The sequence below is a fragment of the Giraffa tippelskirchi genome, chromosome 5 (genome assembly GCF_054371585.1).
Source record: "Giraffa tippelskirchi isolate mGirTip1 chromosome 5, T2T-mGirTip1v1.2.pri, whole genome shotgun sequence".
In the NCBI taxonomy this organism is placed as follows: Eukaryota; Metazoa; Chordata; class Mammalia; order Artiodactyla; family Giraffidae; genus Giraffa; species Giraffa tippelskirchi.
The window spans coordinates 143,772,492-143,797,549 of NC_137279.1; the positions used below are offsets into that span (position 1 = coordinate 143,772,492).

The following is a 25,058-nucleotide window of genomic DNA, read 5'->3' on the forward strand; positions in this document are numbered from 1 at the left end:
GATTAAGAGGTACAAACTACTAGGTATAAAATAAACAGTTATGAGGATATAATGTATAGCACAGGGAAGATAGCCAATATTTTATAATAACTTCATCTGGAGTATGTGCTGTGCTTTGCTTAGTTGCTCAGTCGTGTCTGACTCTTTGAGAACCTATAGACTGTAGCCTGCCAGGCTGCTCTGTCCATGGAATTCTCCAGGCAAAAATATTGGAGGGGGTAGCCATTCTCTTCTCCAGGGGATCTTCCCAGCCCAGGGTCCTAACCAGAGTCTCTGACATTGCTGGCAGATTCTTTACTATTTGAGCCACCAGAGAAGCCCCATTTCATCAATGAGGTAATAACTAATGGAGAAGAAAAAAAAAGCTAAACCTCATAAGGAATCAAGAAAATACAAGTTGAGATGACAATGAGATATAATTTACACGTACTAGATGGACACACATTTACAGTCTGAAAACACCAAGTCAAGTGTTAGCAAGGATGTGAACAACCACTGTTAGCAGTATAAAGTGTTCAACCACTTTGGAAAACTGGCAATATAATGCTCATGTGAACCATTTTATACTACAGCCCAGCAATTTTATTCCTAGATATATACTCTGCATAAAAATTCTTGCACACGTGTATTGAAAGACTTTTCCAGAATGTTCATAAAAGCAGTAAGCAACAAACTGGAAACTTAAATGTCTACCTAAAAATGGATAGAAATAAATTATGGTATATTCATACAATGGCAATACAATCTTGAGAACAAATGAGATTTTGAGAGTGGATGAATCTTGGAGTAAAAGGCAAGATTGAAAGACTAGACACAATGTTGTAACACTTTTACATTTATTAATATAGAAAACAAAAACTGTATTATTTGTTGATATGTCTATGTGTATTAATAATACAACTATGTAGAAACCAAGAGAATGGAAAATCAAAAATCCAAGACGATAGAAGGAACATTCAGGTAGCTTCAAGGGTCATGGCAATATTTTCCTTATGTTTGCTTCATAATTTATAGATTTGTCACTTATTATTTGGTATATCTCAAATATTTTGTACACTATGAATATGATATAATAGAACATGACAAATATTCTCATAGAAATTGCTACCTATACAGTTAAGTTTCTGCCAGGAAGTACATGATGAACGAAGACAGAGATTCCAGACAGACCCTGTGGTGTCCACCTGACTTTCCCTCTTACTAGCTTCATGAGCCTGGAAAAGTTACTGAAGAGCTCTGTGTCTCAGTTTTCACATCTGTAAAAGAGGAGTGCTAAAAGAAATTATCTGTTTATTTTGGTCATCATGAGGATGAAATGCATTTATAAATGTAAAGCATTTATAAAAGTGCCCGGTCCATGGCAAGCTGTGTGTCTGCTCTCACCTTCATCACTCTGGGGACTGGATGCACAAACTGTTCCAGTCTCAGCTTACTTATTTTCACAATGGGATCATTGGATTATTGTGAAAAAATAAATATAAGAAAAATGACATTGTGCAAAGAACTCATTAGATAGTAGATGAAATACAATTATAAAGATTTGACTCAGTGTCATGGATTGCCTGTATTTGGTTTTGAAATGAAAGAACTAGTTACATAGCAAAGAACTAAAGATGCTAATCCTTGAGATGATTTATGTAGTGAGCAATGACCTTCTTGTATGTGTAGCTAGCCATGGCATGTACTAGCTTTTTACTAACATCCCTGTTGGAATTCAGTTTGAAATCCTGATATAACATCTCTCTTAATATTTTATTAAATTACATTTTGAAGTTATATTATTTCTGAAAATATGGGTAAGTCTGTAATCCTATCCAGTCAGAGATAAGCACATTTCACAGTTTCACATAGTGTCTTCCAGCCCTTTTTCTATGTTTAAAAATTGAAATTGAGATCACACAATTAAATAATTAGGTGGAAGAGCAGACATTGTAGGAGGGGAATTCCAGAGTGTCCACATGTTCAAAAAGGTAATGGTTATGGTTCCTGTAGAGGTCCTAACCAGCAGCTACTCGCCTTTGCTGACCTTATGCCATCTTGCCCTCTGCAACCAGGTGGTCTTCTGATGCCAGGTGCTGGCCAGGTGGGGTGACTCAGGAGCCTGGGATACCCCACCTGAGGACACCTTTTCTCGAGAGTTCTTTTCCCTCATATTCTGATAGAGATGAAACGATTTTAGATGTGTTTCATGGAAACAAAAGGTTGGGGGGGATATTTTATTTTTAAGATAAATATACGCTTAATTTTTATAGACCTTCAGTAACCATCAGTTGTATTCTGAGCAGCTTAATTAAGCTGTCAAGTTTAAGGCAGGTTATACTCATCTCATTTAGCCTCCTTTTTGTAGTTGAATCACAGAAGTCATAGCCCAAAATGCCTTTCCCTTTTTTGTGTGTGGCATAGCATTTGTCAATATTAAATTTAATTTGTGCTAAGAGCAGCTCACTATCAGTGAGAAAACAAAGCTTGCTGAACTTCATTTTGTGAGTTCAGAACAGCCAGCATAGTGAACCTAATGAATTCAGCAATATTATTCTACTGAATCTAGGTCAACTCTGTTGATTAAAAATGTTATAGGTTTAAGGACTAACCCTATAAAAACCCACTTAAAATTTAACTATTTTACCACCTATTCTGTCTCTTGTACTTGTTACATGGAAGGATATATACCAATTACCAATCCAATGGGCCAACATTAAGATGTCATCATCAACAACAGACCTTTATTGAGCGCCTATTGTGTGCAAGGCACTGTGCTAGGCATGGGGCTACAGAGACAAAGAAGAAAGCAGTCCCTGCTCTCAAAGAGCTTACACTCTAATTAGACTAACAGAACACACACATAAAAAGACAAAAGACAATCCAAGGTAGCATATAATATTAGGTCACTGAGTAGAAACAAGAGTGCTGCCTATTTTTTTAATTTTTTCATTTCTATGGTGGCTCAATACCCTGAATAGGTGGGGATGAGGGAGCTGGAATAAAAGGGTTACTCCTATTCGTTTATAAGCTGTGTAGACACTCTCTCATCTTTTCCATTCCAAAGTATCTTCTGGCAAGTGCTACAACCTAGGCCGTTGGTTCACTTTTACCCCAAAGACCTTGGTATTGTAGTTCTCATTGAGGTGGCCTTTTGATAGGATAACCCACTGTTCTGGCTTTCCTGGGGCTGTCTGGATTTTAGTACAAAATGCCCATATTTTGAAATTCCTCCCCTTTTCTCCTCCCTTGACCCTGGGGAAACCAGGATGGTACTTCTGAACTACCTGTTCCTGTAGCTCTCCCACCTACTTTGGCCATTACCCTGGTGGGACTCACCCCAAATCTGTTCCCCAGTTAGGTCTCTAGTTTAAAAATCTATAAGGAAACCTAACCCTATATGCGAGACAGAATAAGAGACACAGATGCATAGAACAATTTTATGGACTCTGAGGGAGAAGGTGAGGGTGGGACGTTCTGGGAGAATAGCATTGAAACATGTATATTATCATATGTGAAACAGAACACCATTCCATGTTCGATGCATGAGACAAGGGCTCAGGGCCAGGGCAATGGGATGACCCAGAGGGATGGGATGGGGAGGGAGGTGGGTGGGGGGTCCAGGAAGGGGAACTCATGTAAACCCATGGCTGATTCATGTCAATGTATGGCAAAAACTATTACAATATTGTAAAGTAATTAGCCCCCAACTAAAATAAATAAATTTATAAAAAAAAAAAAAAAAAGAAAGCCAAGGTAATATTGTAAAAAATAAAAAATAAAAAAAAAATCTATAAGGAAGACCTTAACAAGCCCTCAAAGACTGCTGGTTTAAGAGCACACTGTAGACAAAAGGAGACATCAGGAGAGAATGACAGCAAAGACAAAATGAAGTTTAAGAGACAAGCAGTAAGGATGCAAGCAAGACATGATTGGGTGAGGAATGAAAGACGTAAATGTTAACATCACCTCCTAACACAGAGAGGGAGTGGGAACACAGGCTCTTCTCTGAGTAGGTCTGTTTAACAACTTGAATCATCACACCGGTGGAATCCAGGGTATATTTCTGAAATGAGGTCACTCCTACCTAAGTGCAGATATTTGGGCTTATTAAACAGGTACACATGCATTTAAATAACACTCTCATTCCTAATAGAATTTCAACATTTTCCTTCCTTCTAAATCCCCTTACCCTCTAAATCAATAATTTTAATTTTGAGGTGAGTTTTTATTTCAAAATCAAGTTATAGCCTTCCACTTTTAATGTAATTCAAATAAATCAGTAACAGAGAGAACCTCAGAAAACAAAGGTAATTGTCTTGAGTGGTCTTGTTTGGATTCAGATTCACATATCCAGTAGTAACCTAAGGATTCTAAGGAACCTCATAGAAATTTCTCTTTTAAGTACAAGACTTTGTGTTTTGCTTTCATTTATTTTTTGGAGAGAAGCTCCAAGTCTGCAATCTTAGGATCTTGGAAGTTCCTGCATGGCTCTGGTTTTATGTCTGGCCCTTAGGAGCACATCCCAGGGTTAGTGAAGCACAGGGACTTAGTTACCAAACACCCATTAACCATAATGGAAATCACACAGTGAAGGCCCCACGCAGCACACTGAATATTTACCTCCTAATGTTCTTTTAATGTATGTTTTCTTGGGTGAATATTTACTGTAGAATATTAAATGCAAGATTCCTCTTTTTATGGGCCATTTGAAGTGATTGATTTTGTTTGTGCATTCCTGTATCCTTGCCCATAAAGGCTATCTATTGTAATGGCCTCTATTCAAATGTTCTTGTGTTAAAATAACAGACGCCACGGATGGGCCAGCCATGGCTTTGAGTTGCTTCAGTCTTAAAAGCTAGGAGGAAGCTGATGACACAGCTGGGGAGAGAGGGAAAAGGTATATAACATAATGAGTATGACTCAGGCTTCAAATATAATCGGATATTGAAATCACTGAGGTCTGTAAACATGGTTTGTAGTTTTTTTATATCAGAGCTGATTTTAATGGCGTTGCACTGTGTTAAAAATGATAGTCATGAAATGATTTGGCAAGATAATTCAATTGCTCATGACCAGGTCCAATAGCACAACTTATCAGAATTCTAGGTATTTTCTTTAAATGCTATAATAAAACCACTGACCAAGTAATAATTTCTTACATATTTACACCATATTTTTTAAAAATATAAACTCACATACATATCCTAGCCACATGTAGATTTAAAATACTTCCCAACAAAGCCAGGAATTTCAGAATTCCTTTGATTTACACTCTTTTGAGTATTTGAGAGGGGAAAGTTTCAAAAAACATGGAGCTATTATATATTCTTGAAAAACAAAACAAAAACAAAACCCCTAAAACCTAAAGATAACATAGACATTTGAGATTATTGTTGGATTAGGTAATATAGCTACATTTTTGCATGTCCCGAGTATGCCTTTCTGAATTTTCATAAAAATAAGACTTGTTAAAGAAGCTATTTACATCTCAGCAATATAATCTCTTCAAGTGATAGGAAATGTAGCCTATGTTCTTATGATTTTTGGTAAGTTCATAAAGTTATTTGTTCAGAGTCCGTGCTGTAGAAGAGATTGTGCTGGAATAAACTTCCTTTTGTCTCCTTAAAAAATCAAGAAAATTTAAAGAACACATTCCAATATGTCTTGGACAGACATTTCAATTGTATTGACTTTTTACAGCTCAAGCCACACCACAATAATACCAATATTGTTTTTGCTATATAAGTATCTGGACTGTGTTTGGATCTCAATAACAGTACTCCATATAATTAATAGTACTAGTGCAAGAGAATGGAATTTTAGTACTTTATAAGGAAAAGGAAAAGATGGTAATGTGAGAAACCTTCTTTAATCACAAACCAGGTCATGTTTCGTAAAAACAACGTCAGTCTCCATACATAATATTTGCTGGTGCCTTCAAACTTGGCATTAGAGAAATTAATTCCTCCTAAGCCATGAGTAAAGAAAACATTGATATATTTTTTAAAAGGCTATTTTTGAACAATATTACTTGCATAATTGAAATCTTCCATACTAGCTGATCTTGGCTTTGAATAAAATAAGTCCTTTATACTCCTGAAGACCAGGGAATGGCAGTGAATATAAGATTTGCAGTGAGTGAATCTGAATAGTTCATAGGATAAATGAGTCATGTGATGGAAAAATCTTGGGTTCTCTTCTCAGATTCACAGAGGTGTAGTTCCTTGGTCTTGTAGTCAGAGAACAGCATGAAAGTTCTCACTCCTGCCTCACTCTCTCACAGGGAATAGTATGAAAGTCTCCCCCGCCCCCCACCCCCTGCAATACACATACATTCTCTCTCACTCTTTTGGTGCAAAAAGCACCAGAGAATCAGGGGATGGATTTTTGCCTATGGGGTCCAGGGAGGAGGTATTTTTTAACCACAAGGGGGAGCTAGGTAGTAGGGAGATATAAAGTCAAAGTGTTAGTCGCTCAGTCTTGTCTGACTCTTTGTGACCCCGTGAACTGTAGCCCACCAGGCTCCTCTGTCCATGGAATTCTTTAGGAAGAATACTGGAATGGGTTGCCATTCCCTTCCCCAGGGGATCTTCCCAACTCAGGGACTGAACCTGAGTCTCCTGCATTGAAGGCAGATTCTTTACTGTCTGAGCCACCAGGGAAACCCCTAGGGAGATATAAAAGGCCCCCTAAAATAAGGCTCCTGCGACTGCAGGAGCCCCATCATTCCAAGTATAAAGTCCTTATGTAGATCAACAAGATGCTCATTGAGAGAATTTCAGATCTGGCATGAAACTTAAGTGATGTCACTGTCCTCTGGTACAGTGACATCACTTTGCAGAAGAGGAAACTAGGGCTTAAATGAAGTGACCTACATTAATTATTACCCCAGCCAACTGTCTTTCAGTTTCTGTTATTGGTCTGCTTTTTGTTTGAACAACACAGTTTTTAGTTTTCAATATTGTCATTTGGAGCATTTCTGCATGTTGGAAAATATCGTAGTTGTTCTTGAAGCCTGAGGGTTCAAAAAATGCAATGCAACATTTCCAAGCCATATACTGTTGCTTGCTAACAATGAGCACTGTGAACACAGTAGTTCATCTTCCAATTCTGGGCCTTTTCCAATTATTATTCAGGATTAAATAATTAGGAGGGATAAATTACCACATAATCATAATCTATAAAAATACTGGCCTAGCACACACTAAAAAACTCTCAATAAATAAATATTGAGCATTTGCTTATGAAAGTGAAGATGTACTCTTCAGAAATCATGTCCATATTTTCAAGGCTGCTCTTTATAAATCACACATACAGAGTCCAACAGATAACAAAGGTTATAGTTCAGGTTAGGATACAATTTGATATAAAAATGACTTTAGAGGTGGTATTTCTACAAAGGGATACATCTAATGTTGAGTTGTTTATGTCTCAGTTTTGAAGGCAATACTTAAAAAGATCCTACACGCTTTTTGCCACGGCAGCATCACTGAAATGCGCATTTGGCTCCTAAGGTAACCCCTTTAGAAAGGGACAACACTCACTAGGATGTATTAATTCTGGAATCTTCCCTTATGGACGAACTACACTACTTTGTAGTCATGCCTCAGAGGCATCTATACATGGTACCTCTTGAGGAGGAAGCCATTCCTGCGACCAGTTCTGTTCCTCTTTCATGTCTGGTGTTTCAGGAAGTTCAGTGGCCCAATGTTTGACACAGTGGGGTTCTTAGGATTTCCGTCTGGCCACACACACTCCTCAGAACACAGGTTTATTCTCAGGATGACTTATAGCAAGAGATTCTGGTTTCCAGTCTGGTTGAAAAAAGTGAATATTGAATGTCCGTGCCCAATTCTTAAAGACTCGTTTCTCTGTGATAAAGCGGTGATGGCTACCCTTCCGTCCTCGCTCATGGGACAGGTACATTGTACATTCATCAGGTCCAAAAGGTTCATAATAGTGATAAGGTACTGAAAGGTGGTTAGGATCCCTGTAGAAGGAAAATGAAATAACTGATTAAAACCCAAAAAAAAAAACCACAAAACCCTTTCACTGATTGAGGTAAGATGTTATCTTTAATAAGCTGATAAGCACAAACCACACTTTCAAGTTAAATGAATTTCAACAAATGGCTTTTCTGATGTTTAAGCAATATGCACATGGAGAGGTTCTGAGGTTGTGAAATAAAGTCAGTGACCATCATGATCAGTGAGATTAAACATGTGCAGTAGGACATTCAGGCTTTTAGGATTTAGAAACTACATAGTCCTAAGACCCAACTATAGTTCTGATTTCCACTCTTGCCCCATACAGTCTGTTTAGCACAAACAGTTATGATAATATTTATAAAACAAAAATAGATCATTCTGCTTCCCCACCCCAACCCCTCTCCAAACCCTCCAGAGACTTCCAGCTATACTAACAGCATGGCCTACAGGGTGTTCTGTAAGCTAGCTTAACTCCAGAGCCTCTCCTAACCTACTCAGCCTTGTCTGCTATGCTCCTACCTTACTGACGTCTCTGCTGGTCAACTCTGCCAAGCTGGTCCCTACCCCGAGATCATGGCTCTTGAGGGCAGTCACCTGTCTGGTACACCCCCTCAGTTAACTCCTTCTCACTGCTGGAGATTGACACAGATGTATCATCCTCAGAGAACCCTTAACCAATGCCTGCCCCCTTCTCTCCATCTCACTTGGATTTATTTTCTTTCTTTTTGTTTTTTTAAATATTTATTATTGTCTATGCTGGGTCTTAGCAGGATCTTTAGTTGCACACTAACTCTTAGTTGCAGTATGTGGGATCTAGTTCCCTGACCAGGGATCAAACCCAGGCCTTGTGCATTGGGAGCATGGAGTCTTCCCTGAACCACCAGGGAAGTCCCTGGATTTATTTTCCTTATGGCGTTAATCAGTTTCTGAAACTGCTATTGTTGTTTACTTCCTTCTTGTCTATTCACGAGAGTAGGCCTTTGTCTTATTCCTAGCAGGTGCTCCATATCCCTGTCTCTATATTCTGCCTCAAAGGAGAAATACTGGCTCTTTCTTAAAGGTAATGTGAACAGGATTAACATGAGGAGTGGTGGGCGCCCTGATGTTGGATTACTAAAATATCTCACCCTCTAAGAGCTCTGGTCTCAGACCAGTTTCCATTCTAGGGCAGTCCACTCCACCTCTTTTGTGTTGAAGTCTAAATGACAAGAACAGTCAAGATATCCCAGTAGATAACCCTTTCTACTTTGACCTACACTCACCAACCAACCTTGCTGCAGAAACTAAATTTTTCTTGTCCCTCTTATGGCTTCTCTTAAAAGGCATCCCAGCTTCCTGCAAACCACCTTACAGCACCTGATGCCCTAAGGCCCCCCTCCCAGCATTCAGCTCTACACTAAGTACAGTAACTTGGTTTCCCAGAGATGCTCATCATGCTAGATACCTATTCGCTTTCTTCAGAGGAGATCAATACACAAATGGCTTTTAGAGTAGCAACTTCACTGAGGTCAGGGATCGAAGTCTTTTATCAAGAGGGGTGTTGAGTTTGTGGCTCTGACAGCAATAAACCTTTGAGCTTCCTCTCCTCTGAGGTTAAAGTTCTTCCAGGAAGAGAGATTTATTTTTGTCATGCACCATTTAAACATTCCTCATCCTGGGTTGCATGCTATGCTGAGTTAATACTTTGCATCTCTATGGTGTTTGTCTCAGAAGTAATTCTGTGTTTTATATTAAGACATCAGATTCTGCCCTATCTAGTTATTATAGAGTTCACTTATTTATTTCCCTGGTGGCTCAGACAGTAAAGAAGCTGCCTGCAATGCAGGAGACCTAGGTTTGATCCCTGGCTCAGGAAGATCCCCTGGAGAAGGGAATGGCTACCCATTCCAGTATTCTTGCCTGGAAAATTTCATGGACAGAACTTTGGCAGGCTACAGTCCATGGGGTTTCAAAGAGCTGGACCCAACTCAGCTACTAACACTTTCACTTATTTATTGCCCTAGAAATTAGAATCCCCTTCAAATTTTACTAGAAATTGTTTTCAACACAGAAAGTGTGTGGTAGGAAAAATTCAAGTTGGAACTGACCAGTATGAAGAAAATAAAAAAGAAATAAAAAGTTGTGAGACTTATCTCTCTCAGATTCGTATGGCATAATTTGGGGAACCATGCTAAATTCATGTCACCATTGTAGACTTGGGGTTAAGCTTTTACTCCAGTATGCATCAGGTTTTAAATCTGATTCAGCTAAGTTTTGAGCATATTATCGGCATGAGTATGACTAAAGAAACAATCAGGTTTCTAAAAATATCATGAGATTGATTTGGCACCTAGGAATAGAGGGAAATTGGAAACCAGCTAAAGGACACTATAGGTTCAATTTCCTTATTCAGGAAGACCATCTCTTTGAATGAAAACACATCTGGCTCCCTGCTGATCTCCTCAAAGGAGAACTAAATTTACATCTTTGGTTATTATGGTTTCAAAGGTGTTCAAATAAGTGGGGGTTGTCTCTACACTTTAAAACTTCGTCCAAATGGCAGAAGAGTGCTTGATGGGATTTATTATGGAAGGCTGAGCCGAAGCAACTGCAGGAACAATCTTCCTGTAGATTGTCAGCCTGCTGTTAGCTGTCATCCACTGTGCCATTCAGAAAGCCCTTCCTTCAAAAAATTTACGGTTATAATTCCTCGAGTTTTTTCTGAAGCCTGACTTTCTATAAGCTGCTATAGGTTTTTTCCCTCCACCTGATCCAAACGAATACAACAATAAGAATCAGCAGAATTTCCACATCGGGAGGCTACTGTTGTAGAAGGGAGGATTCTGGCATCCAAGTTGCTGGTGGGAGCCAGGGGATGTTCAAGGAGTGAAGGTGTGGAGGTGGGAGGGGTATGGTAATTACAGAGCCAGTTTGTTCCCTAAGTGGCTGCAGCCTGTCATCAGCCCCCCAGGGGCCAGAGTGGGAACAAAATGCTGCAGAATAATGTGAAGAAGGAATTTTTTTTTCTTTATAGAGAAACCAGGTGGGGAGGATAAAAGAACTAATGTTTAGTGCACAGGAGGAGCTTTAAAGAAATACCACTGCCTGTGCTCCACCTCCACAGAGTCTTGTTTAATTGATTTGGAGAGGGTCCCAGGCATAGGTATTTTAAAAAGTGACTTGGTTTTGTGTATCAAAATAAATAATGGCAGTATTGAATTGTAAGTCCCATAAAGTAAAATAGAATAAATATCTATGAGTCCATGATGATTTCAGTAAATTACTGATTAAAGAAATAAATGAGGGAGAAGAAAAAGCATTTCCTTGCAGTATAATTGCAATTAATACTCTAGAAAAAATGAGGGAGTAGAAAATCACCATTAGAATAATGCAGTAATTACTGCAGGCAAGATGAATGAATGAATAGAATATGAGAGGGGGAAAAGATGAGAAATAGATTATTTGCATAAAGCCCCCCCCCCAGGTATTTAATGACAAAAGGAAAAAATAGTAAATTGACAATGAGTAAACCCAGCAGATGACACCATACCCAAGTGACCAAGGTTAACATCACCAGTAGTAAGATATTTTGACATCATGTACCTCTTGATATGAGATGCAACTGCTTCTGTGGCATCCTTCTCAGTAATGCATAGCCTCAGTCTAATAAGGAGAAACTATCACACAAATTCAAAGTGATGGATATCCTACAGTAATGAGCAGAATTCTTCAAATGTGTTGGAGTCACGAAAGATATGGAAAGACTTAGGAACTGTCACAGACTGGAGGAGACTAAGGAGACATGATAAGCAAATGCAAAGGGAGCCTGGATTGGGTCCTGGAGGAGACAAAAGACATCAGTAGAAAAAATGGTGAAATCTGAATAAAGCCTGCAGTTTAGTTGAGAGTACTGCACCAGCGTTAATGTCTTACTTTTGAGAACTGCACCAGAATATTAACTTTAGGGGAGCAGGATGAAGGATATACAGAAACTTTCTTGTAATATTTTTGCAACTTTTTCTGTAAGTCTAAAACTTTTTCAAAACAAAAAAAATTTAAAAAGATAATAATGTGGGACTTTCCTCGTGGTCCAGTGGTTGGAAGTCTGCCTTGCAATGCAGGGGCTGTGGGTTCTATCCCTGGGCGGGGGGCGGGGGGTGAACTGGGATCCCATCTGTCATGGAGAAACTGGGCTGTGCACTGCAACTACTCAGCCTGCCTATGGCAACTAGAGAGCCTGTACGCTGCAGTGAAAGATCTCCTATGACTCAGCAAGGCCCTCACGTGCCGCAAGTAGGACCCAACACAACCAAATCGTAAATAAATAAATATTTTTTAAAAATGGTGTCCTACTCAGTCGTGTTCATCGTTTTGCGACCCTATGGACTGTAGCTCGCCAGGCTCCTCTGTCCATGGAATTTTCCAGGTGAGAAAACTGGAATGGGTTGTCATTTCCTCCTCCAGGGCATCTTCACAATCCAGGGATCAAATCTGCATCTCCTGAATCTCCTGCATTGCAGGGCGGATTATTTACTGCTGAGCCCCCGGGGAAGCCCCTTTTAAAAAGGTAATAATGTTATAAAGTTCTGTAGGAGATCCTAACATGCAGCCAGGTTGAAGATGGCTGATTTAGTTAAGTCCCTGACACATCAGAGCTTCAGTTCAGTTTGGTTGCTCAGTTGTGTTCCACTCTTTGCGACCCCATGGACTGCAGCACCCCAGGCTTCTCTGTGCTTCACGAACTCCCAGAGCTTGCTCAAACTCATGTCCATCAAGTTGGTGATGCTATCCAACCATCTTATCCTCTGTCGCCCCCTTCTCCTCCTGCCCTCAATCTTTCCCAGTATCAGGGTCTTTTCCAATGAGTCAGTTCTTCGCATCAGGTGGCCAAAGTATTGGAGTTTCAGCTTCAGCATCAGTCCTTCCAATGAATATTCAGGACTGATTTCTTTTACGATTGACTGATTTGATCTCCTTGCAGTCCAAGGGACTCTCAAGAGTCTTCTCCAGCACCACATTTCAAAAGCATCAATTCTTCTGTGCTCAGCTTTCTTTATGGTCCAACTCTGATCTCCATTCATGACTACTGGAAAAACCATAGCTTTGACTTTATGGACCTTTGTTGGGAAAGTAATATCTCTGCTTTTTAATATGCTGTCTAGGTTCTTCATAGCTTTTCTTCCAAAGAGCAAATGTCTTTTAATTTCATGGCTGCGGTCACCATGCTCATTTTCTAAACTCAATTCTAGCCACTGATATCACTGGCAGCAGAAGTTGATGATGTGCCATTTTTTTAGTCTTTTAAAGCTAAGCTTTGCAATCATGAAATGCTTATCATTAACAGGTAAGGGTGGATACTTCCATTTCTGGGTATGACCAGATTGACCCTGATCTCTGGATTTCACCTGGATTATCTATAAGGCTAAAGATCCTGATGAAAAAATGGTGCTTTTGTCTCTTTTTAGAGCTCTCAGACACTCTCTTCAAACATACTTGTATTCTCGGCGTGGTATATAGTACCACCACATGGCAGGTAGTCGGGCAAACTTTGAGGAATAAGGTTGAATCAACATCTCTCAAGTGTCCTGGTGGTTCTGAAACTGGCTTGCTCTGGATACTACAGAGCATTCAGAAGAAAGTATTCCCCTAACAGGCCTTCTTACACAGCTGCTTCAGGCCTGTGAGTCACCTAGGCCTGAATGAGACACCTTCATTCTGTTGCCTCCATTTCTTGTCTTCACAGCCTCTTTTGGGAGGAAACTGCTGCATATCTGAAGTGGTGGAAGCCAGTGGAATAATACTTGTGTTTCTGGGGCACAGGAAATACTGAGAGCCTGTAGCTGTCCACCCTTCATGGATCAAAGGGTGCAAGTGAATCATTTGAACCCTGTATCCACTACCAACCACTCAGGCACCTCAGAAGCATTGCACCCATGGGACAGAGGAAGGTAATGAGAACACTCAGTGACCAGTAAGAGTTGGTCAAATTATAGCAGAGATAAAAGAAGAAATTATGGAAAAGTTAAACATCTATGAAAAAATACAACAATCGATCTTAAGTTCACTTCATCAAGTGTGAACCACATGGATGCATTATATTCCATACCCATCCTCCATAAGCATCTACATGGTGGACTGTTGCCAAGTAGGAACTTGCCCTGTTACGCTGGCAGCTTTATTAATGTTCACTAGCTAATAACTCTAGCAGAATCAACTCTCTGATATTCACGATACCTTTGAGATGTCCTTCACATTATGGATGAGATATTAATTTAGTTCCATGACAGTGATCACTCTGAGTCATTACTCTGCTAATTAATACTCAAGAAATGATGGGTAACAGAGAGTTGTAAACTTGGTAATGTGTTAAGTATGATCAGAAATAAGATTATTAGGTAGAATTTAAATGCTTGGCCCATTATTATCACAAATAATTTACAATGGAAAATGAGATTAAAAATACTCACCATAACTTAGTTTGAAAAGCAATGATAACAGATCTTTTTCATTGCAATTTATAGTCCATCTAGGGAGAATGGATTTGCCTTCCTATATGGATATGGCATGATTTAAAGGTCCATGTCCACATAATAATATATTTTGAGGCTGTCTCTGGTGCGACATGACATTAATTTTCTCCAGCTTTCTGAACACTGATGAGCCTGCAGTCGGAGTGATAGAGGCAGAATAGACTGATGCCTCATGCCTGAACCCCTCTCTGAGGACCAGTGCTGGCCTTGGCTGAGAATGATACAGGTAGCTACCAGTGACTCCTTCGGACCCTTGAAATTCGAATTTGCCACTGGTTAATTATACTCTTCACTCACCTGGCACTTTTGATCTTGGAATAAATATAGAATTAGTCTCCTAAACACTGCCAAGGAAAGGAAGGTTTTTATTTATGCACCCAGTTAATCAATACTGAATACACACTATGTGCCAGAAAAAGTGGCAAGAACTGGAGATACAAACATGGCTTGAGATAGGACCCCTTCCCTTAAGGAGATCACAGGCTGATGAAGAAGATGAATGTGTCACCCAATGAGGTGAGCAGAGGAGGAGGTGGCAGAGGCCCTAGGAGGGGCCTAGGTGAGGTCTGACCCAGACAGGAAGTCAGGGAAAGCTTGGAGGAGGAGGATCTATGAAGCACTGGAGTGAGATGTTAAGAGTTTTGCCTTTTGAGTCCTGGAGACCTGAATTCAAATAGCAGCTCCATCGCTTTCCTGCCTCACAACTTTGGCAGCTGTTTCATGTCCTCAAGCTTCATATGTAAAATGGCAATAATAATAATGTTTACCTCCTGGGATTATCATCAAGTTTCAATGAAATGGCACATGTATTCACAGTAAGCATAGGGCCAGCATGTGGTATGTGTAGAAAAATATCAGCCATTAATACCATAGTGAAAAACTAGAAGCAATCAGCCAGATTAAGAATGAGGGAATGGATATTCCAAGACAAGGGCAAAGGGACAGGTGTGCACAGGGTGAGCTCCTTCTTAAGTTCCTCATTGTGGCTAAAATGAGTCTGTGAATAAAGATGTGTGCATGCTTAGTTGCTCAGTCGTGTCTGACTCTTTGAGACCCTGTGGATGTGCTGTAGCCCACAAGGCTTCTCTGTCCATGGGAGTTTTCAGGCAAGAATACTGGAATGGGGTGCCGTTTCCTCCTCTAGGGAATCTTCCCAACCCAGAGATCAAACCCACGTCTCCTGCATTGCAGACAGATTCTTTACCCACTGAGCCATTGAAGAAGCCAGGAGATGAGACTAAAGTGGCTGCAGAGGATAGGTCCTGAGGGCTTGTGTGCTAAGCTAGGGAGTGTGAACACTGTTCTAAAAACTGTGGAGACCTACTGAGGGGTTTCAGTGACAGAGTCAGATTTGATGGTTATCTAGAGGAAAGACAAAGACCAGAGTCGGAGAGAGCAGTCAGAAGGCTACTGTGGCACCAGTAGGAGGAAACGGTTGCACGCCAGTCACATGACTTTTAGTCAGTGTTAGATACTGCCAGGTTTTGAATAACATGTCCTTCATCTGCCAACATGGTCATTTACACATTCACTGCCTCCATTTGTGGTTTTAAATATGAACATAGGGTTATTATTCTCCCCAAGAAATCCATGTGCCTGGAATACTAGAAGTGGCTACTAGAAGTTTTCTGGCCAATAAATGGTAATCGGTCAGTGCGGAGGGCCTGGCTGCTGGAAAGGGAAGGCATTATGGGCCTGTTCAGTTGTATCCAACTCTTTACGACTCCATGGACATAGCCCACCAGGTTTCTCTGTCCTTAGGATTTACTTCCTCTGGAAGTAAGTCAGGCCCCTCTGGGTGGGAGGGGTGAGAAGGCCAGACCTGCAGAAGAACTAGAAGAAAATGACAGCTCCAGGCCTGTAGGGGATAATCTACCCACACTGCTTAGAAGTCAGGCACTCTTGGATTTCCTCAGCTGTCTGCTCTGTAGGATATAATTTAGTCCTCTACTCCCTGTCCTACTCTACCTCCCTCCCTATATGTCCCAGCCCTTTTGGGTCACTGCCATGCTAAGCTGATGGAAATGACTGCAGAATTAGTCCACTCTTTGGTCTTTCTGTCCCTCAGTTTCCTTGGCAATGAGAAAGTGATGATTAGATTCTCTTTAGAAGTGTGTGAGGGCCTTCCCCGGTGGCTCATTGGTAAAGAACCCGCCTGCAACGCAAGAGACATGGGTTCGATCCCTGGGTCTGGAGATCCCCTGGAGAAGGAAATGGCAACCCACTCCAGTATTCTTGCTTGGAAAATCCCATGGACAGAGGAGCCTGGTGGGCTACAGTCCATGGTGTCGTAAAGAGTCAGATGTAATTGAACATGCTCGCAATGCCTTCCCTTTCCAGGAGCCAGGTCCTTCCCACTGACCGATTAGCACTCGCTGGACAGCTTCTTAAAATGTGCTCATGGGTATCCACAAATGCAGATGAGCGAGTCCTTTCACTTGGTAAATTTATACATGCTTAGCATACACCAAGGCTGTGCCATGCCTTTCTCATCTATTATCTCATGCAATTATCACATAAACCCTGGAGGTAAGTACTACTGCCATTATCATGCAGACATAGAAACTAAGGCTTGAGGTAGATAATCAAAGTAACTTGCCCAAGGTAATGAAGGCTCAGTGAAGTTCAATAACTTTCTCAAGGTCACACAGCTTCTGAGAGGCAGAAATGGCCTATGTTCACCCATTAAACATCGCTTTATTACAGGGAGAGAGACAATGGACAGGGCCATTATTCACTTGGTATAGCATCTGCTATAGGCCGGAATGCATCTGCTATAGGCCAGAATGGTACCTATCTACTGTCCTGTGTACCAAGGCTCCAACATGATCCCAACAGACAAAAGTCTCTGCTCTCTAGACGTTTATATTCTGGTGGGCTTAACTAACATAGGTCTGCTATCTCACCTTTTCTGTGATATTTTACTTTTGTAAGTCCTAGAACTCATGATACATGTACTCTGCTGGCCTTAGAGTTCTTAGCTTCTTTCAAAATCAGGAAAAAATGGGGAATGGTCAGGCCAGTAGCAGGATTAACTTATAAGTTGTGTTTTCATTCTTTGGTGGCAGATGCTGTTTGTAAGAGACATTTAACTGCAAGTGGCTCTGCTGTGTTAGATTTCTTTGCAAATGGCAACCCACTCCAGTACTCTTGCCTGGAAAATCCCATGGACGGAGAAGCATGGTATGCTACGGAGAAGCATGGTATGCTACAGTCCATGGGGTTGCAAAGAGTCGGACACGACTGAGCGACTTCACTTTCACTTTCACTTTCAAGGCTTATTGTAAACCTCTAGAAAGCAAGAGCTGTGGCCTATTCTTTAAACACCCTAAAAATTCCTGGTATCTTTCTGGGAAACTCTCGAGTCCTTAAGATAATATCAATAATTATTAATAGTTTATATCTCTTACAGTATAATGTATTAATAACATGAATGATATTAATAATCTTCCCTGTGTTAGGTACTGTGTCAAACATTCTACATCCATGATCTCATTTAATCCTCACCATGACTCATTCACTTTCATTCTTGTTTTCTCATCCCCATCTTGCAGATGAGCCTCCACCATTTGGGACCTGGGTGCCTGGGTGTGTCCAGGGCGTGAAGAGCAAAGGAACTTGGGATTAGTCCATGCTGCTCCTGGTCTTTCCCTTCTTTTCCTTTCTAAACAGGCATTGGGACTGAAGAGGATGTTATCTCCAGCCTAACCCTCTGCACCAGAAGACACTCAGCACACCTCTCCACTTTTCCCAGAAGGACGCGCGGGGTAGGGATCCTTCTGAAGAATTTTTGCCAAAAACATCTTGTGAGAATACCTATGGAACCTCTGGGATGGTGACTGAGGGACAGAAATTCTGAGCAGGTGGAAATTCCATCCAGCGCATGGGCAGTATCTGGACTTCCTTGCTAGCGTCATTCCAGAAATTGCTCCCATCCCATGAGCACTAAGTTGTGATGAACTAACTCTGAGTAAGAGAAATGACAGGTTAACTTGCCTTTCATTTGTTTTCCATAATAAATGGAATATTTCCTTGAACATTTTAAGTCATTAACATTTCAATTTATTCATACTCTTTCTCTCTGGCATCTTAATGGCAGTATTACATAATTATATCTGCCATATAACCATCGGCTTTGATGGCTGTTGGCATGCCCAAAGGGGCTGCTACCACTGCCTTTGCTGGCCTGTTGGTTTGAGGAGGCAGTTTGTTTTTTTTAACACCATCCAACCTACCTTTTTGCATGGAGGTTGTTAAAGGGGGAAACAAGGCCAGTGCATGAAGTGATGAGGAACAGCGTGAGGATCCACGCTCACTCTGGTCATGTACTAGGCACTGTTCCAAGCACTTATGTGTATTCACTTATTTAATTCACCCACCACCCTATGTGCATGCATGTGTGCTAAGTCTCTTCAGTCGTGTCTGACTGTTTGCAACCCTATGGATTGTAGCCCACCAGGCTCCTCTGTCCAGTATTCCTGCCCACTCCAGTATTCTTGTCTAGGATTCTTCAGGCAAGAATACTGGAGTGGGTTGCCATGCCCTCCTCCAGGAGATCTTCCCAACAAACCTATGAGGCAGCATCTATTACTATCATCACATCCACTTGTAATGGCAAGGAAGCTGAGATACAGAGAGATTGAGTGACCTGCTCAAGCTCACACTAAGTTAGTAAGTGGCGGGGCTGAGCTTTGAACCTGTGCCATCTGGGTACAGACTCCACATCCTTCCTTACTACATTATGTCTTCCCTGGGGATTCATGAGTCCAAGAAGATTTCACAGGCCTGTTCTATCCATGCCTTTCCTTCTCCTCTGTGACCTGACTGTTACATATACATTAGTACTGCTGCTGTGTTGTCTTTGGGTTAAAAAGAATGGGAGAGAAGTGGCAAAGTGGTAACAGCATGATTGTTTGCCTCATCATGCTTCATTATCCTTGCATCTAACCTCCCAATTGTAGATTTTATCTAAAGATCCATGGCCTTTGAGAAGCTGTTAGGTTTAAAATACATGAAGGTATGCATGCATGCCTGCTCAATTGCTAGATCTTATCTGATTTGTGACCCTGGACTGTAGCCTGCCAGGTTCCTCTGTCCCTGGGATTATCCAGGCAAGAACACCTGAGTGGGTTGCTCCTGCTTCCCCCAGGGGATTTTCCCAACCCAGGGATAGAACATGTGTCTCCTGTGTCTCCTGCATTGCATATTCTTTACCACTGAGCCACCAGCCCCACATGAAGATATAAGCGAGCTTAAATTTTAATGAACAAGTTGAGAATGCCCTCCTACCCCAGGTTTTACCATTTGTAGATCAGAACTGCATACATGTGCAGGTCAGCAGGTATGCCTGAGACTAGGAAACTTTCTGAATTTATTGGCACCACTCCTCTAGATTACAGGTGAATTTTTAATCAGGCTTCCACAAATCAGGCCCTGAATGTCTCTTAGTGCATCTCTGAGTACATACCAAACTCTGTCTGGGCACATGCCAGGAGGTAACTTAAGGGATCAACAAAGATGTATGTTTGTTTCCTTCAAAGTGATACATAAAAATAATTATGCCTGTGCTTTTGGTTTTATAAGCACAAACTGAGGCTACTGATGTGGAAAGGGAAAGAGACTCAGAGGAATATTTTAATTTTAGAAAACAGGCCGTACCGTCAAAGAAATTGCCCTCTTTAATTCATTAAAAATTACCACATTCCTTTCAAATGAGAATAAAACTAATATTTCTTAATGCTGTTCATCATTAATATTATGCCAATTATTGCATTACTTTTGGTTGATAAATATTCAGAGGATAAATGAAGCCCACAAGATGGATTAATTCTACAGCAGCACAAACAAAAACTTTCAATATTTTATATCACATAATTTTTTTTTTTTTTTTTTTTTTTTTTTTATAAATTTATTTATTTTACTTGGGGGCTAATTACTTTACAATATTGTAATAGTTTTTGCCATACATTGACAAGAATCAGCCATGGGTTTACATGTGTTCCCCTTCCCGAACCCCCCACCCACCTCCCTCCCCCTCCCATCCCTCTGGATCATCCCACTGCCCCGGCCCCGAGCCCTTGTCACATGCATCGAACATGGAATGGTGCTCTGTTTCACATATGACAATACACATGTCTCAATGCCATTCTCCCAGAACGTCCCACCCTCACCTTCTCCCTCAGAGTCCATAAAATTGTTCCATGCATCTGTGTCTCTCATTCTGTCCCGCATATAGGGTTATCGTTACCATCTTTCAGATTCCATATATATGCATTAGTATACTGTATTGTTGTTTTTCTTTCTGGCTTACTTCACTCTGTATAATGGGCTCCAGTTTCATCCATCTCAGTAGAACCGGTTCAAATGTATTTTTTTTAATGGCTGAGTAATATTCCATTGTGTATATGTACCACAGCTTCCTTATCCATTCATCTGCTGATGGACATCTAGGTTGCTTCCATGTCCTGGCTATTGTAAACAGTGCTGCGATGAACATTGGGGTACACGCGTCTCTTTCAATTCTGGTTTCCTCGGTGTATATGCCCAGCAGTGGGATTGCTGGGTCATATTTAAATGCTGTTTGTTGTTTCTAGAACCAGGACTTGGGACATGTTAATTAATTGCTTCAAGAAGACAGTACGACATGTCTCGTGATTGATATTTGGAATCAGATATTTATAAACACTGCATAACACTGCTGATGAATTACATATGCAGAATAAATCCTACCTGCAGAAGTCTGGGGGCACCATGCCATAAACATTGATCCTGTCACAGAGCTCCAGGGCTATTGTCATTGTGAACCAGCCAGTGCTGAGCCAAGTGTTGGAGATCTTCCTGGAAGGAACAATAGTTTAGTCTGCAAACTGGTAAAGTGAAAATGAAGTCGCTCAGTTGTGTCCGACTCTTTGCGGCCCCATGGATTGTAGCCTATCAGGCTCTTCCATCCATGGGATTCTTCAGGCAAGAGTACTGGAGTGGGTTGCCATTTCCTTCTCCAGGGACTCTTCCCGACCCAGGGATCGAACCCCGGTCTCCCTCATTGTAGGCAGACACTTTTACCGCCTGAGCCACCAGGGAAGTCAGCAAACTGGTAAAGTAATCATTATACTGCTTCCATCTTAAATCTTATCTGGAACAAGGATGACTATATACACACACTCTCTCTCTCTCCATTTGATAAACAGCCGGAACTTTACCAGATAGCAATATGTTACCAATACCACCATATTCCATGATACAATAGTAAATAATGTCAGTGTTCCATTATGGTGGGTTCTTAAGGGACTTCTACATAGTCAAAGATGATGATCAATGTTTACGTGCAAGTTATTACCAATTTCTTTTTTAAAAAATATTTATTTATCTGTTTATTTGGCTGCGTTAGGTCTTAATTGTGGCACGAGGGCTTGGTTGCCCCATGGCTTGTGGGAATCTTCATTTCACAACCAGGGATAGGACCCATGTCCTCTGTATTGGAAGGTAGATTTTAACCACTGGACCACCTGGGAAGTCCCACTACTCAATTTCTTGTAAGATGACAATCCTCATGTGTCAAATCTTTTTTAACTAGAATACTTGACTAGCTATAAATATTCTTTTTTCTCCAAGCAGGGTGGATAATGAAGAGCTTATTAAAATGAATAAATATAGTTGTCTTTATCTACCAATTGATCAATCGATCGATCAAATGGTTGTAGGGTAGAAGCTTACCTTTAACTAGGCTAATTGACACCCAAATCTTGACTGAATGTCTTTCCTTAAAAGAAGTCCATTCATTTAGGAAGGGACTAATGATCAGAGGAAGAGGACACAGGAATGCTTATGTTTAATTGAGTATTTGCTTTGTTTTCCATCAAAAGAGTCAGAGCCCTATGAAAATTTTTATTAGAAGAACCAAAAATTGACAAAATGTAAGGACTGCATTGGTGGGTTTCAACATTCATTAATTTACCTATTCAAACATCTGTGTTGAGTTCTAACCACATGCTGAGTCCAAGAGTAATTGTGGAGACACCATCAAGGTCTCAGGTGACCTGTAAGGATGACTTGGTCCACCATGCTATGCTGCTGTGGATATTAATTTCAATTCTTTGGGGATGGCTGTTTTTATTTTTTTCCCCAGTGCTTATGGTAGGCCTCATTTGCCAGTTTCAAAACCTTGTCCCCAAGGTCAGACTGCCTGACTTTGCCCAGGCATAGCACCACATGTGATATGAATAATGGAGTTGCAGAAAAGCTTTTCTACTGGCACTGCATAGTACCCCTCTTTAAGGAGGAAGAGTTTTTGTTAAGCAGTCTGCATTATTTCCATTTCACATAAGGAATAACAACCAAAAAAGGTGTTTTAAGAAATCTTTTGTTTTATCACATACCTGAGAGGAATGGGTAATTTAGTCATTCCTGAGCTCATGGCTTCAACTTTCTAGTTCTTAATCCCTTTACTCATTTTTATTTTCCATTCTATTGTATCCTGATCCAATAATATCCAAGGAAGTACATTTAAAAGATTCTCAAGATGGAAATAACACAGATTTGTATATTACTAGTTTCTATCATTCACCAGCTGAATGACCTGAGGCAGGTTACTACTATTCTTTGAGCCTTGATTTCTTATCCAGAAAGCAGGCATGGGAAGCTCTATCTTCCTGAGCAATTTGTAATTTCAAGGACTAAGAGAGACAACATCATAAGAAGTGAATAGTCTGGGATGTTGATACATCAAGGTCCCTTCCTCCTCTCTTGGTTGCTAGGTTGGAGCAAATGAAGTAAATGATTCAGCCATTACTCTCAGTGCTTTTTAACACACACAAAGAAACTTGTATCTTTCTAACACGGCTACTGGCTCTTATGTAGAATCCATCATCAGTAGTTAGGGAAGTAATCAGAAAATTCTGGGACTTCCAGTCGACACAGGTATTAACAATCCCACTTCTTTCTCACCAGGGCTATGTATTCCCAAGACCTTTGGGACTGAGGGGGTAGCAGAGCTGAATGGGGGAGGGGAAGGGAAGGCCGTGCCATGCCTTGTCTTCACCAAGGCGGTGACCTTGAGATGGCCAATTGTTCTAGACTTAAACTAGGTTAGTGAATAAGTAGGAGAAAGTGGGGCCCAGGAAGAGAATGACAGCTTATTGATATCCACAGATTCCTGATCCAGGAATCATACCTGTGTCCCTATGATTTTAAGTTGTTGGAAACACCAAGAGGGCTTTTCCCAGTGGCAGAAACTTCCCCACAATTTTGGCTTTCCTTTGTGTGATGTAGTAGAAATCACAAGCCACAGTCTGAAATACAGGAGGATGGGACTCTAGAGTAAAAAATTTAATGGGTAAAGATAGGGAGAATACAAAATGGAGGACTAAAGAAACCAAAATGAAGGTTTCTTTAAAGTGCCACTTAAAATTCCCCAGACCTGCAAAATAATAGCCTTTTGCAAAAGATCACATGCTACAGAAATGCAACTGCTTTGTGCTATCTGTCTAAAAAGATTCAAACTCTTTTTCCAGCAAAGGAATATCTACTGTTTTTACACTTAATCAGCTGTAATGAAGGAATATGAAGAGCTGTCATGTGCTTATTAGGGAAAATGATCAGATATTCTTTTATATGATGAAGTAACACACTGAGCTGATAATTCTATAGTGCACACTAAATTACAATTAAAGGCCTTTCTGCTCCACCAGAATCTCATTTATAATCTCTATGGAAATATTCTTCCTGCAGTTATTTCATTTATGCTTCTTTTATCTAATTACTATAATATTGGTTCTGAATCATATTTTCCTAATGTATCCTTATTCAATTATAAAGTTATTTTCAAGTACAGTTACTTTCTAATATCAAAGAATATCATTTGGCCATCTATATCATTTGTCATGCTTCTTAATTGCAGATTGTTTCTGAGCCACTTTTTTCTTCACTTTTAAGTAGAGTGAAACTTCCATAAATCAGAATCTACTGAATTATCCCATTTCTTCAAAATATTAGCCTGAAATTAATGTCTGGATCATGAGATGTGCAAAATCAGATATTCCATACTAATGTATCTTTAATCCATGCTACTATGTTAGGTTTCAAGAAAACCATAACACAGGCAATACTGTTAGACACTAAATGTTTTGTGTTTTAGTTTACAAAAATAGTTTTGCTCTAAAGGGCTGTTTCTGACTTTGTTCTTTCAGCTTGGAGTAGACTACAGATTAAGAATATGGACACATAAGAATATTGAGTCACTACAAGATCAACTTCTTTTTTTTAAGCATACTTAAAAAAATTATTTATTTATTTATTTTTGGCTCTGCTGGGTCTTTGTTGCTGCACAGGCTTTTCTCTAGTTGCAGGGAGCAGGAGCTACTCTCTAGTTGTGGTGCTTGGGCTTCTCATTGCTATGACTTCTTTTGTTGCAGAGCATGGGCTCAGTTGTTGCCACCTGTGTGTGGGCTCAGTAGTTTCAGTTCCCAGGCTCTATAGCCCGGGTTCAGTAACTGTGGCACACGGGCTTAGCGGCTCTTCTTCCCAGATCAGGGATCAAACCTTTGTCTCCTGCATTAGCAGGTGGATTCTTAACCACTGAGCC

General features: G+C 40.5%; 1 protein-coding gene across 2 annotated transcripts in view; it reads right to left on the bottom strand.

The window, feature by feature from the left end:
- Positions 1-2,706: 2,706 nt before the first annotated feature.
- The window catches only part of ST6GALNAC5 (ST6 N-acetylgalactosaminide alpha-2,6-sialyltransferase 5), a 204,138-nt gene continuing 181,786 nt past the window's right edge, over positions 2,707-25,058 (bottom strand). Inside the window, exons 4-5 of one of the 2 annotated variants that reach the window (XM_081491867.1) lie at positions 21,209-21,316; positions 2,707-7,972 (exon numbers count right to left, since the gene is read on the bottom strand). In XM_081491867.1, coding sequence (XP_081347993.1) covers positions 7,741-7,972; positions 21,209-21,316 — 340 coding nt within the window. In that variant the 3' untranslated portion in view covers positions 2,707-7,740. Of the gene's footprint in view, positions 7,973-21,208; positions 21,317-25,058 lie in introns of those variants that run through there. The other variant, XM_081491868.1, reaches the window with a different exon arrangement.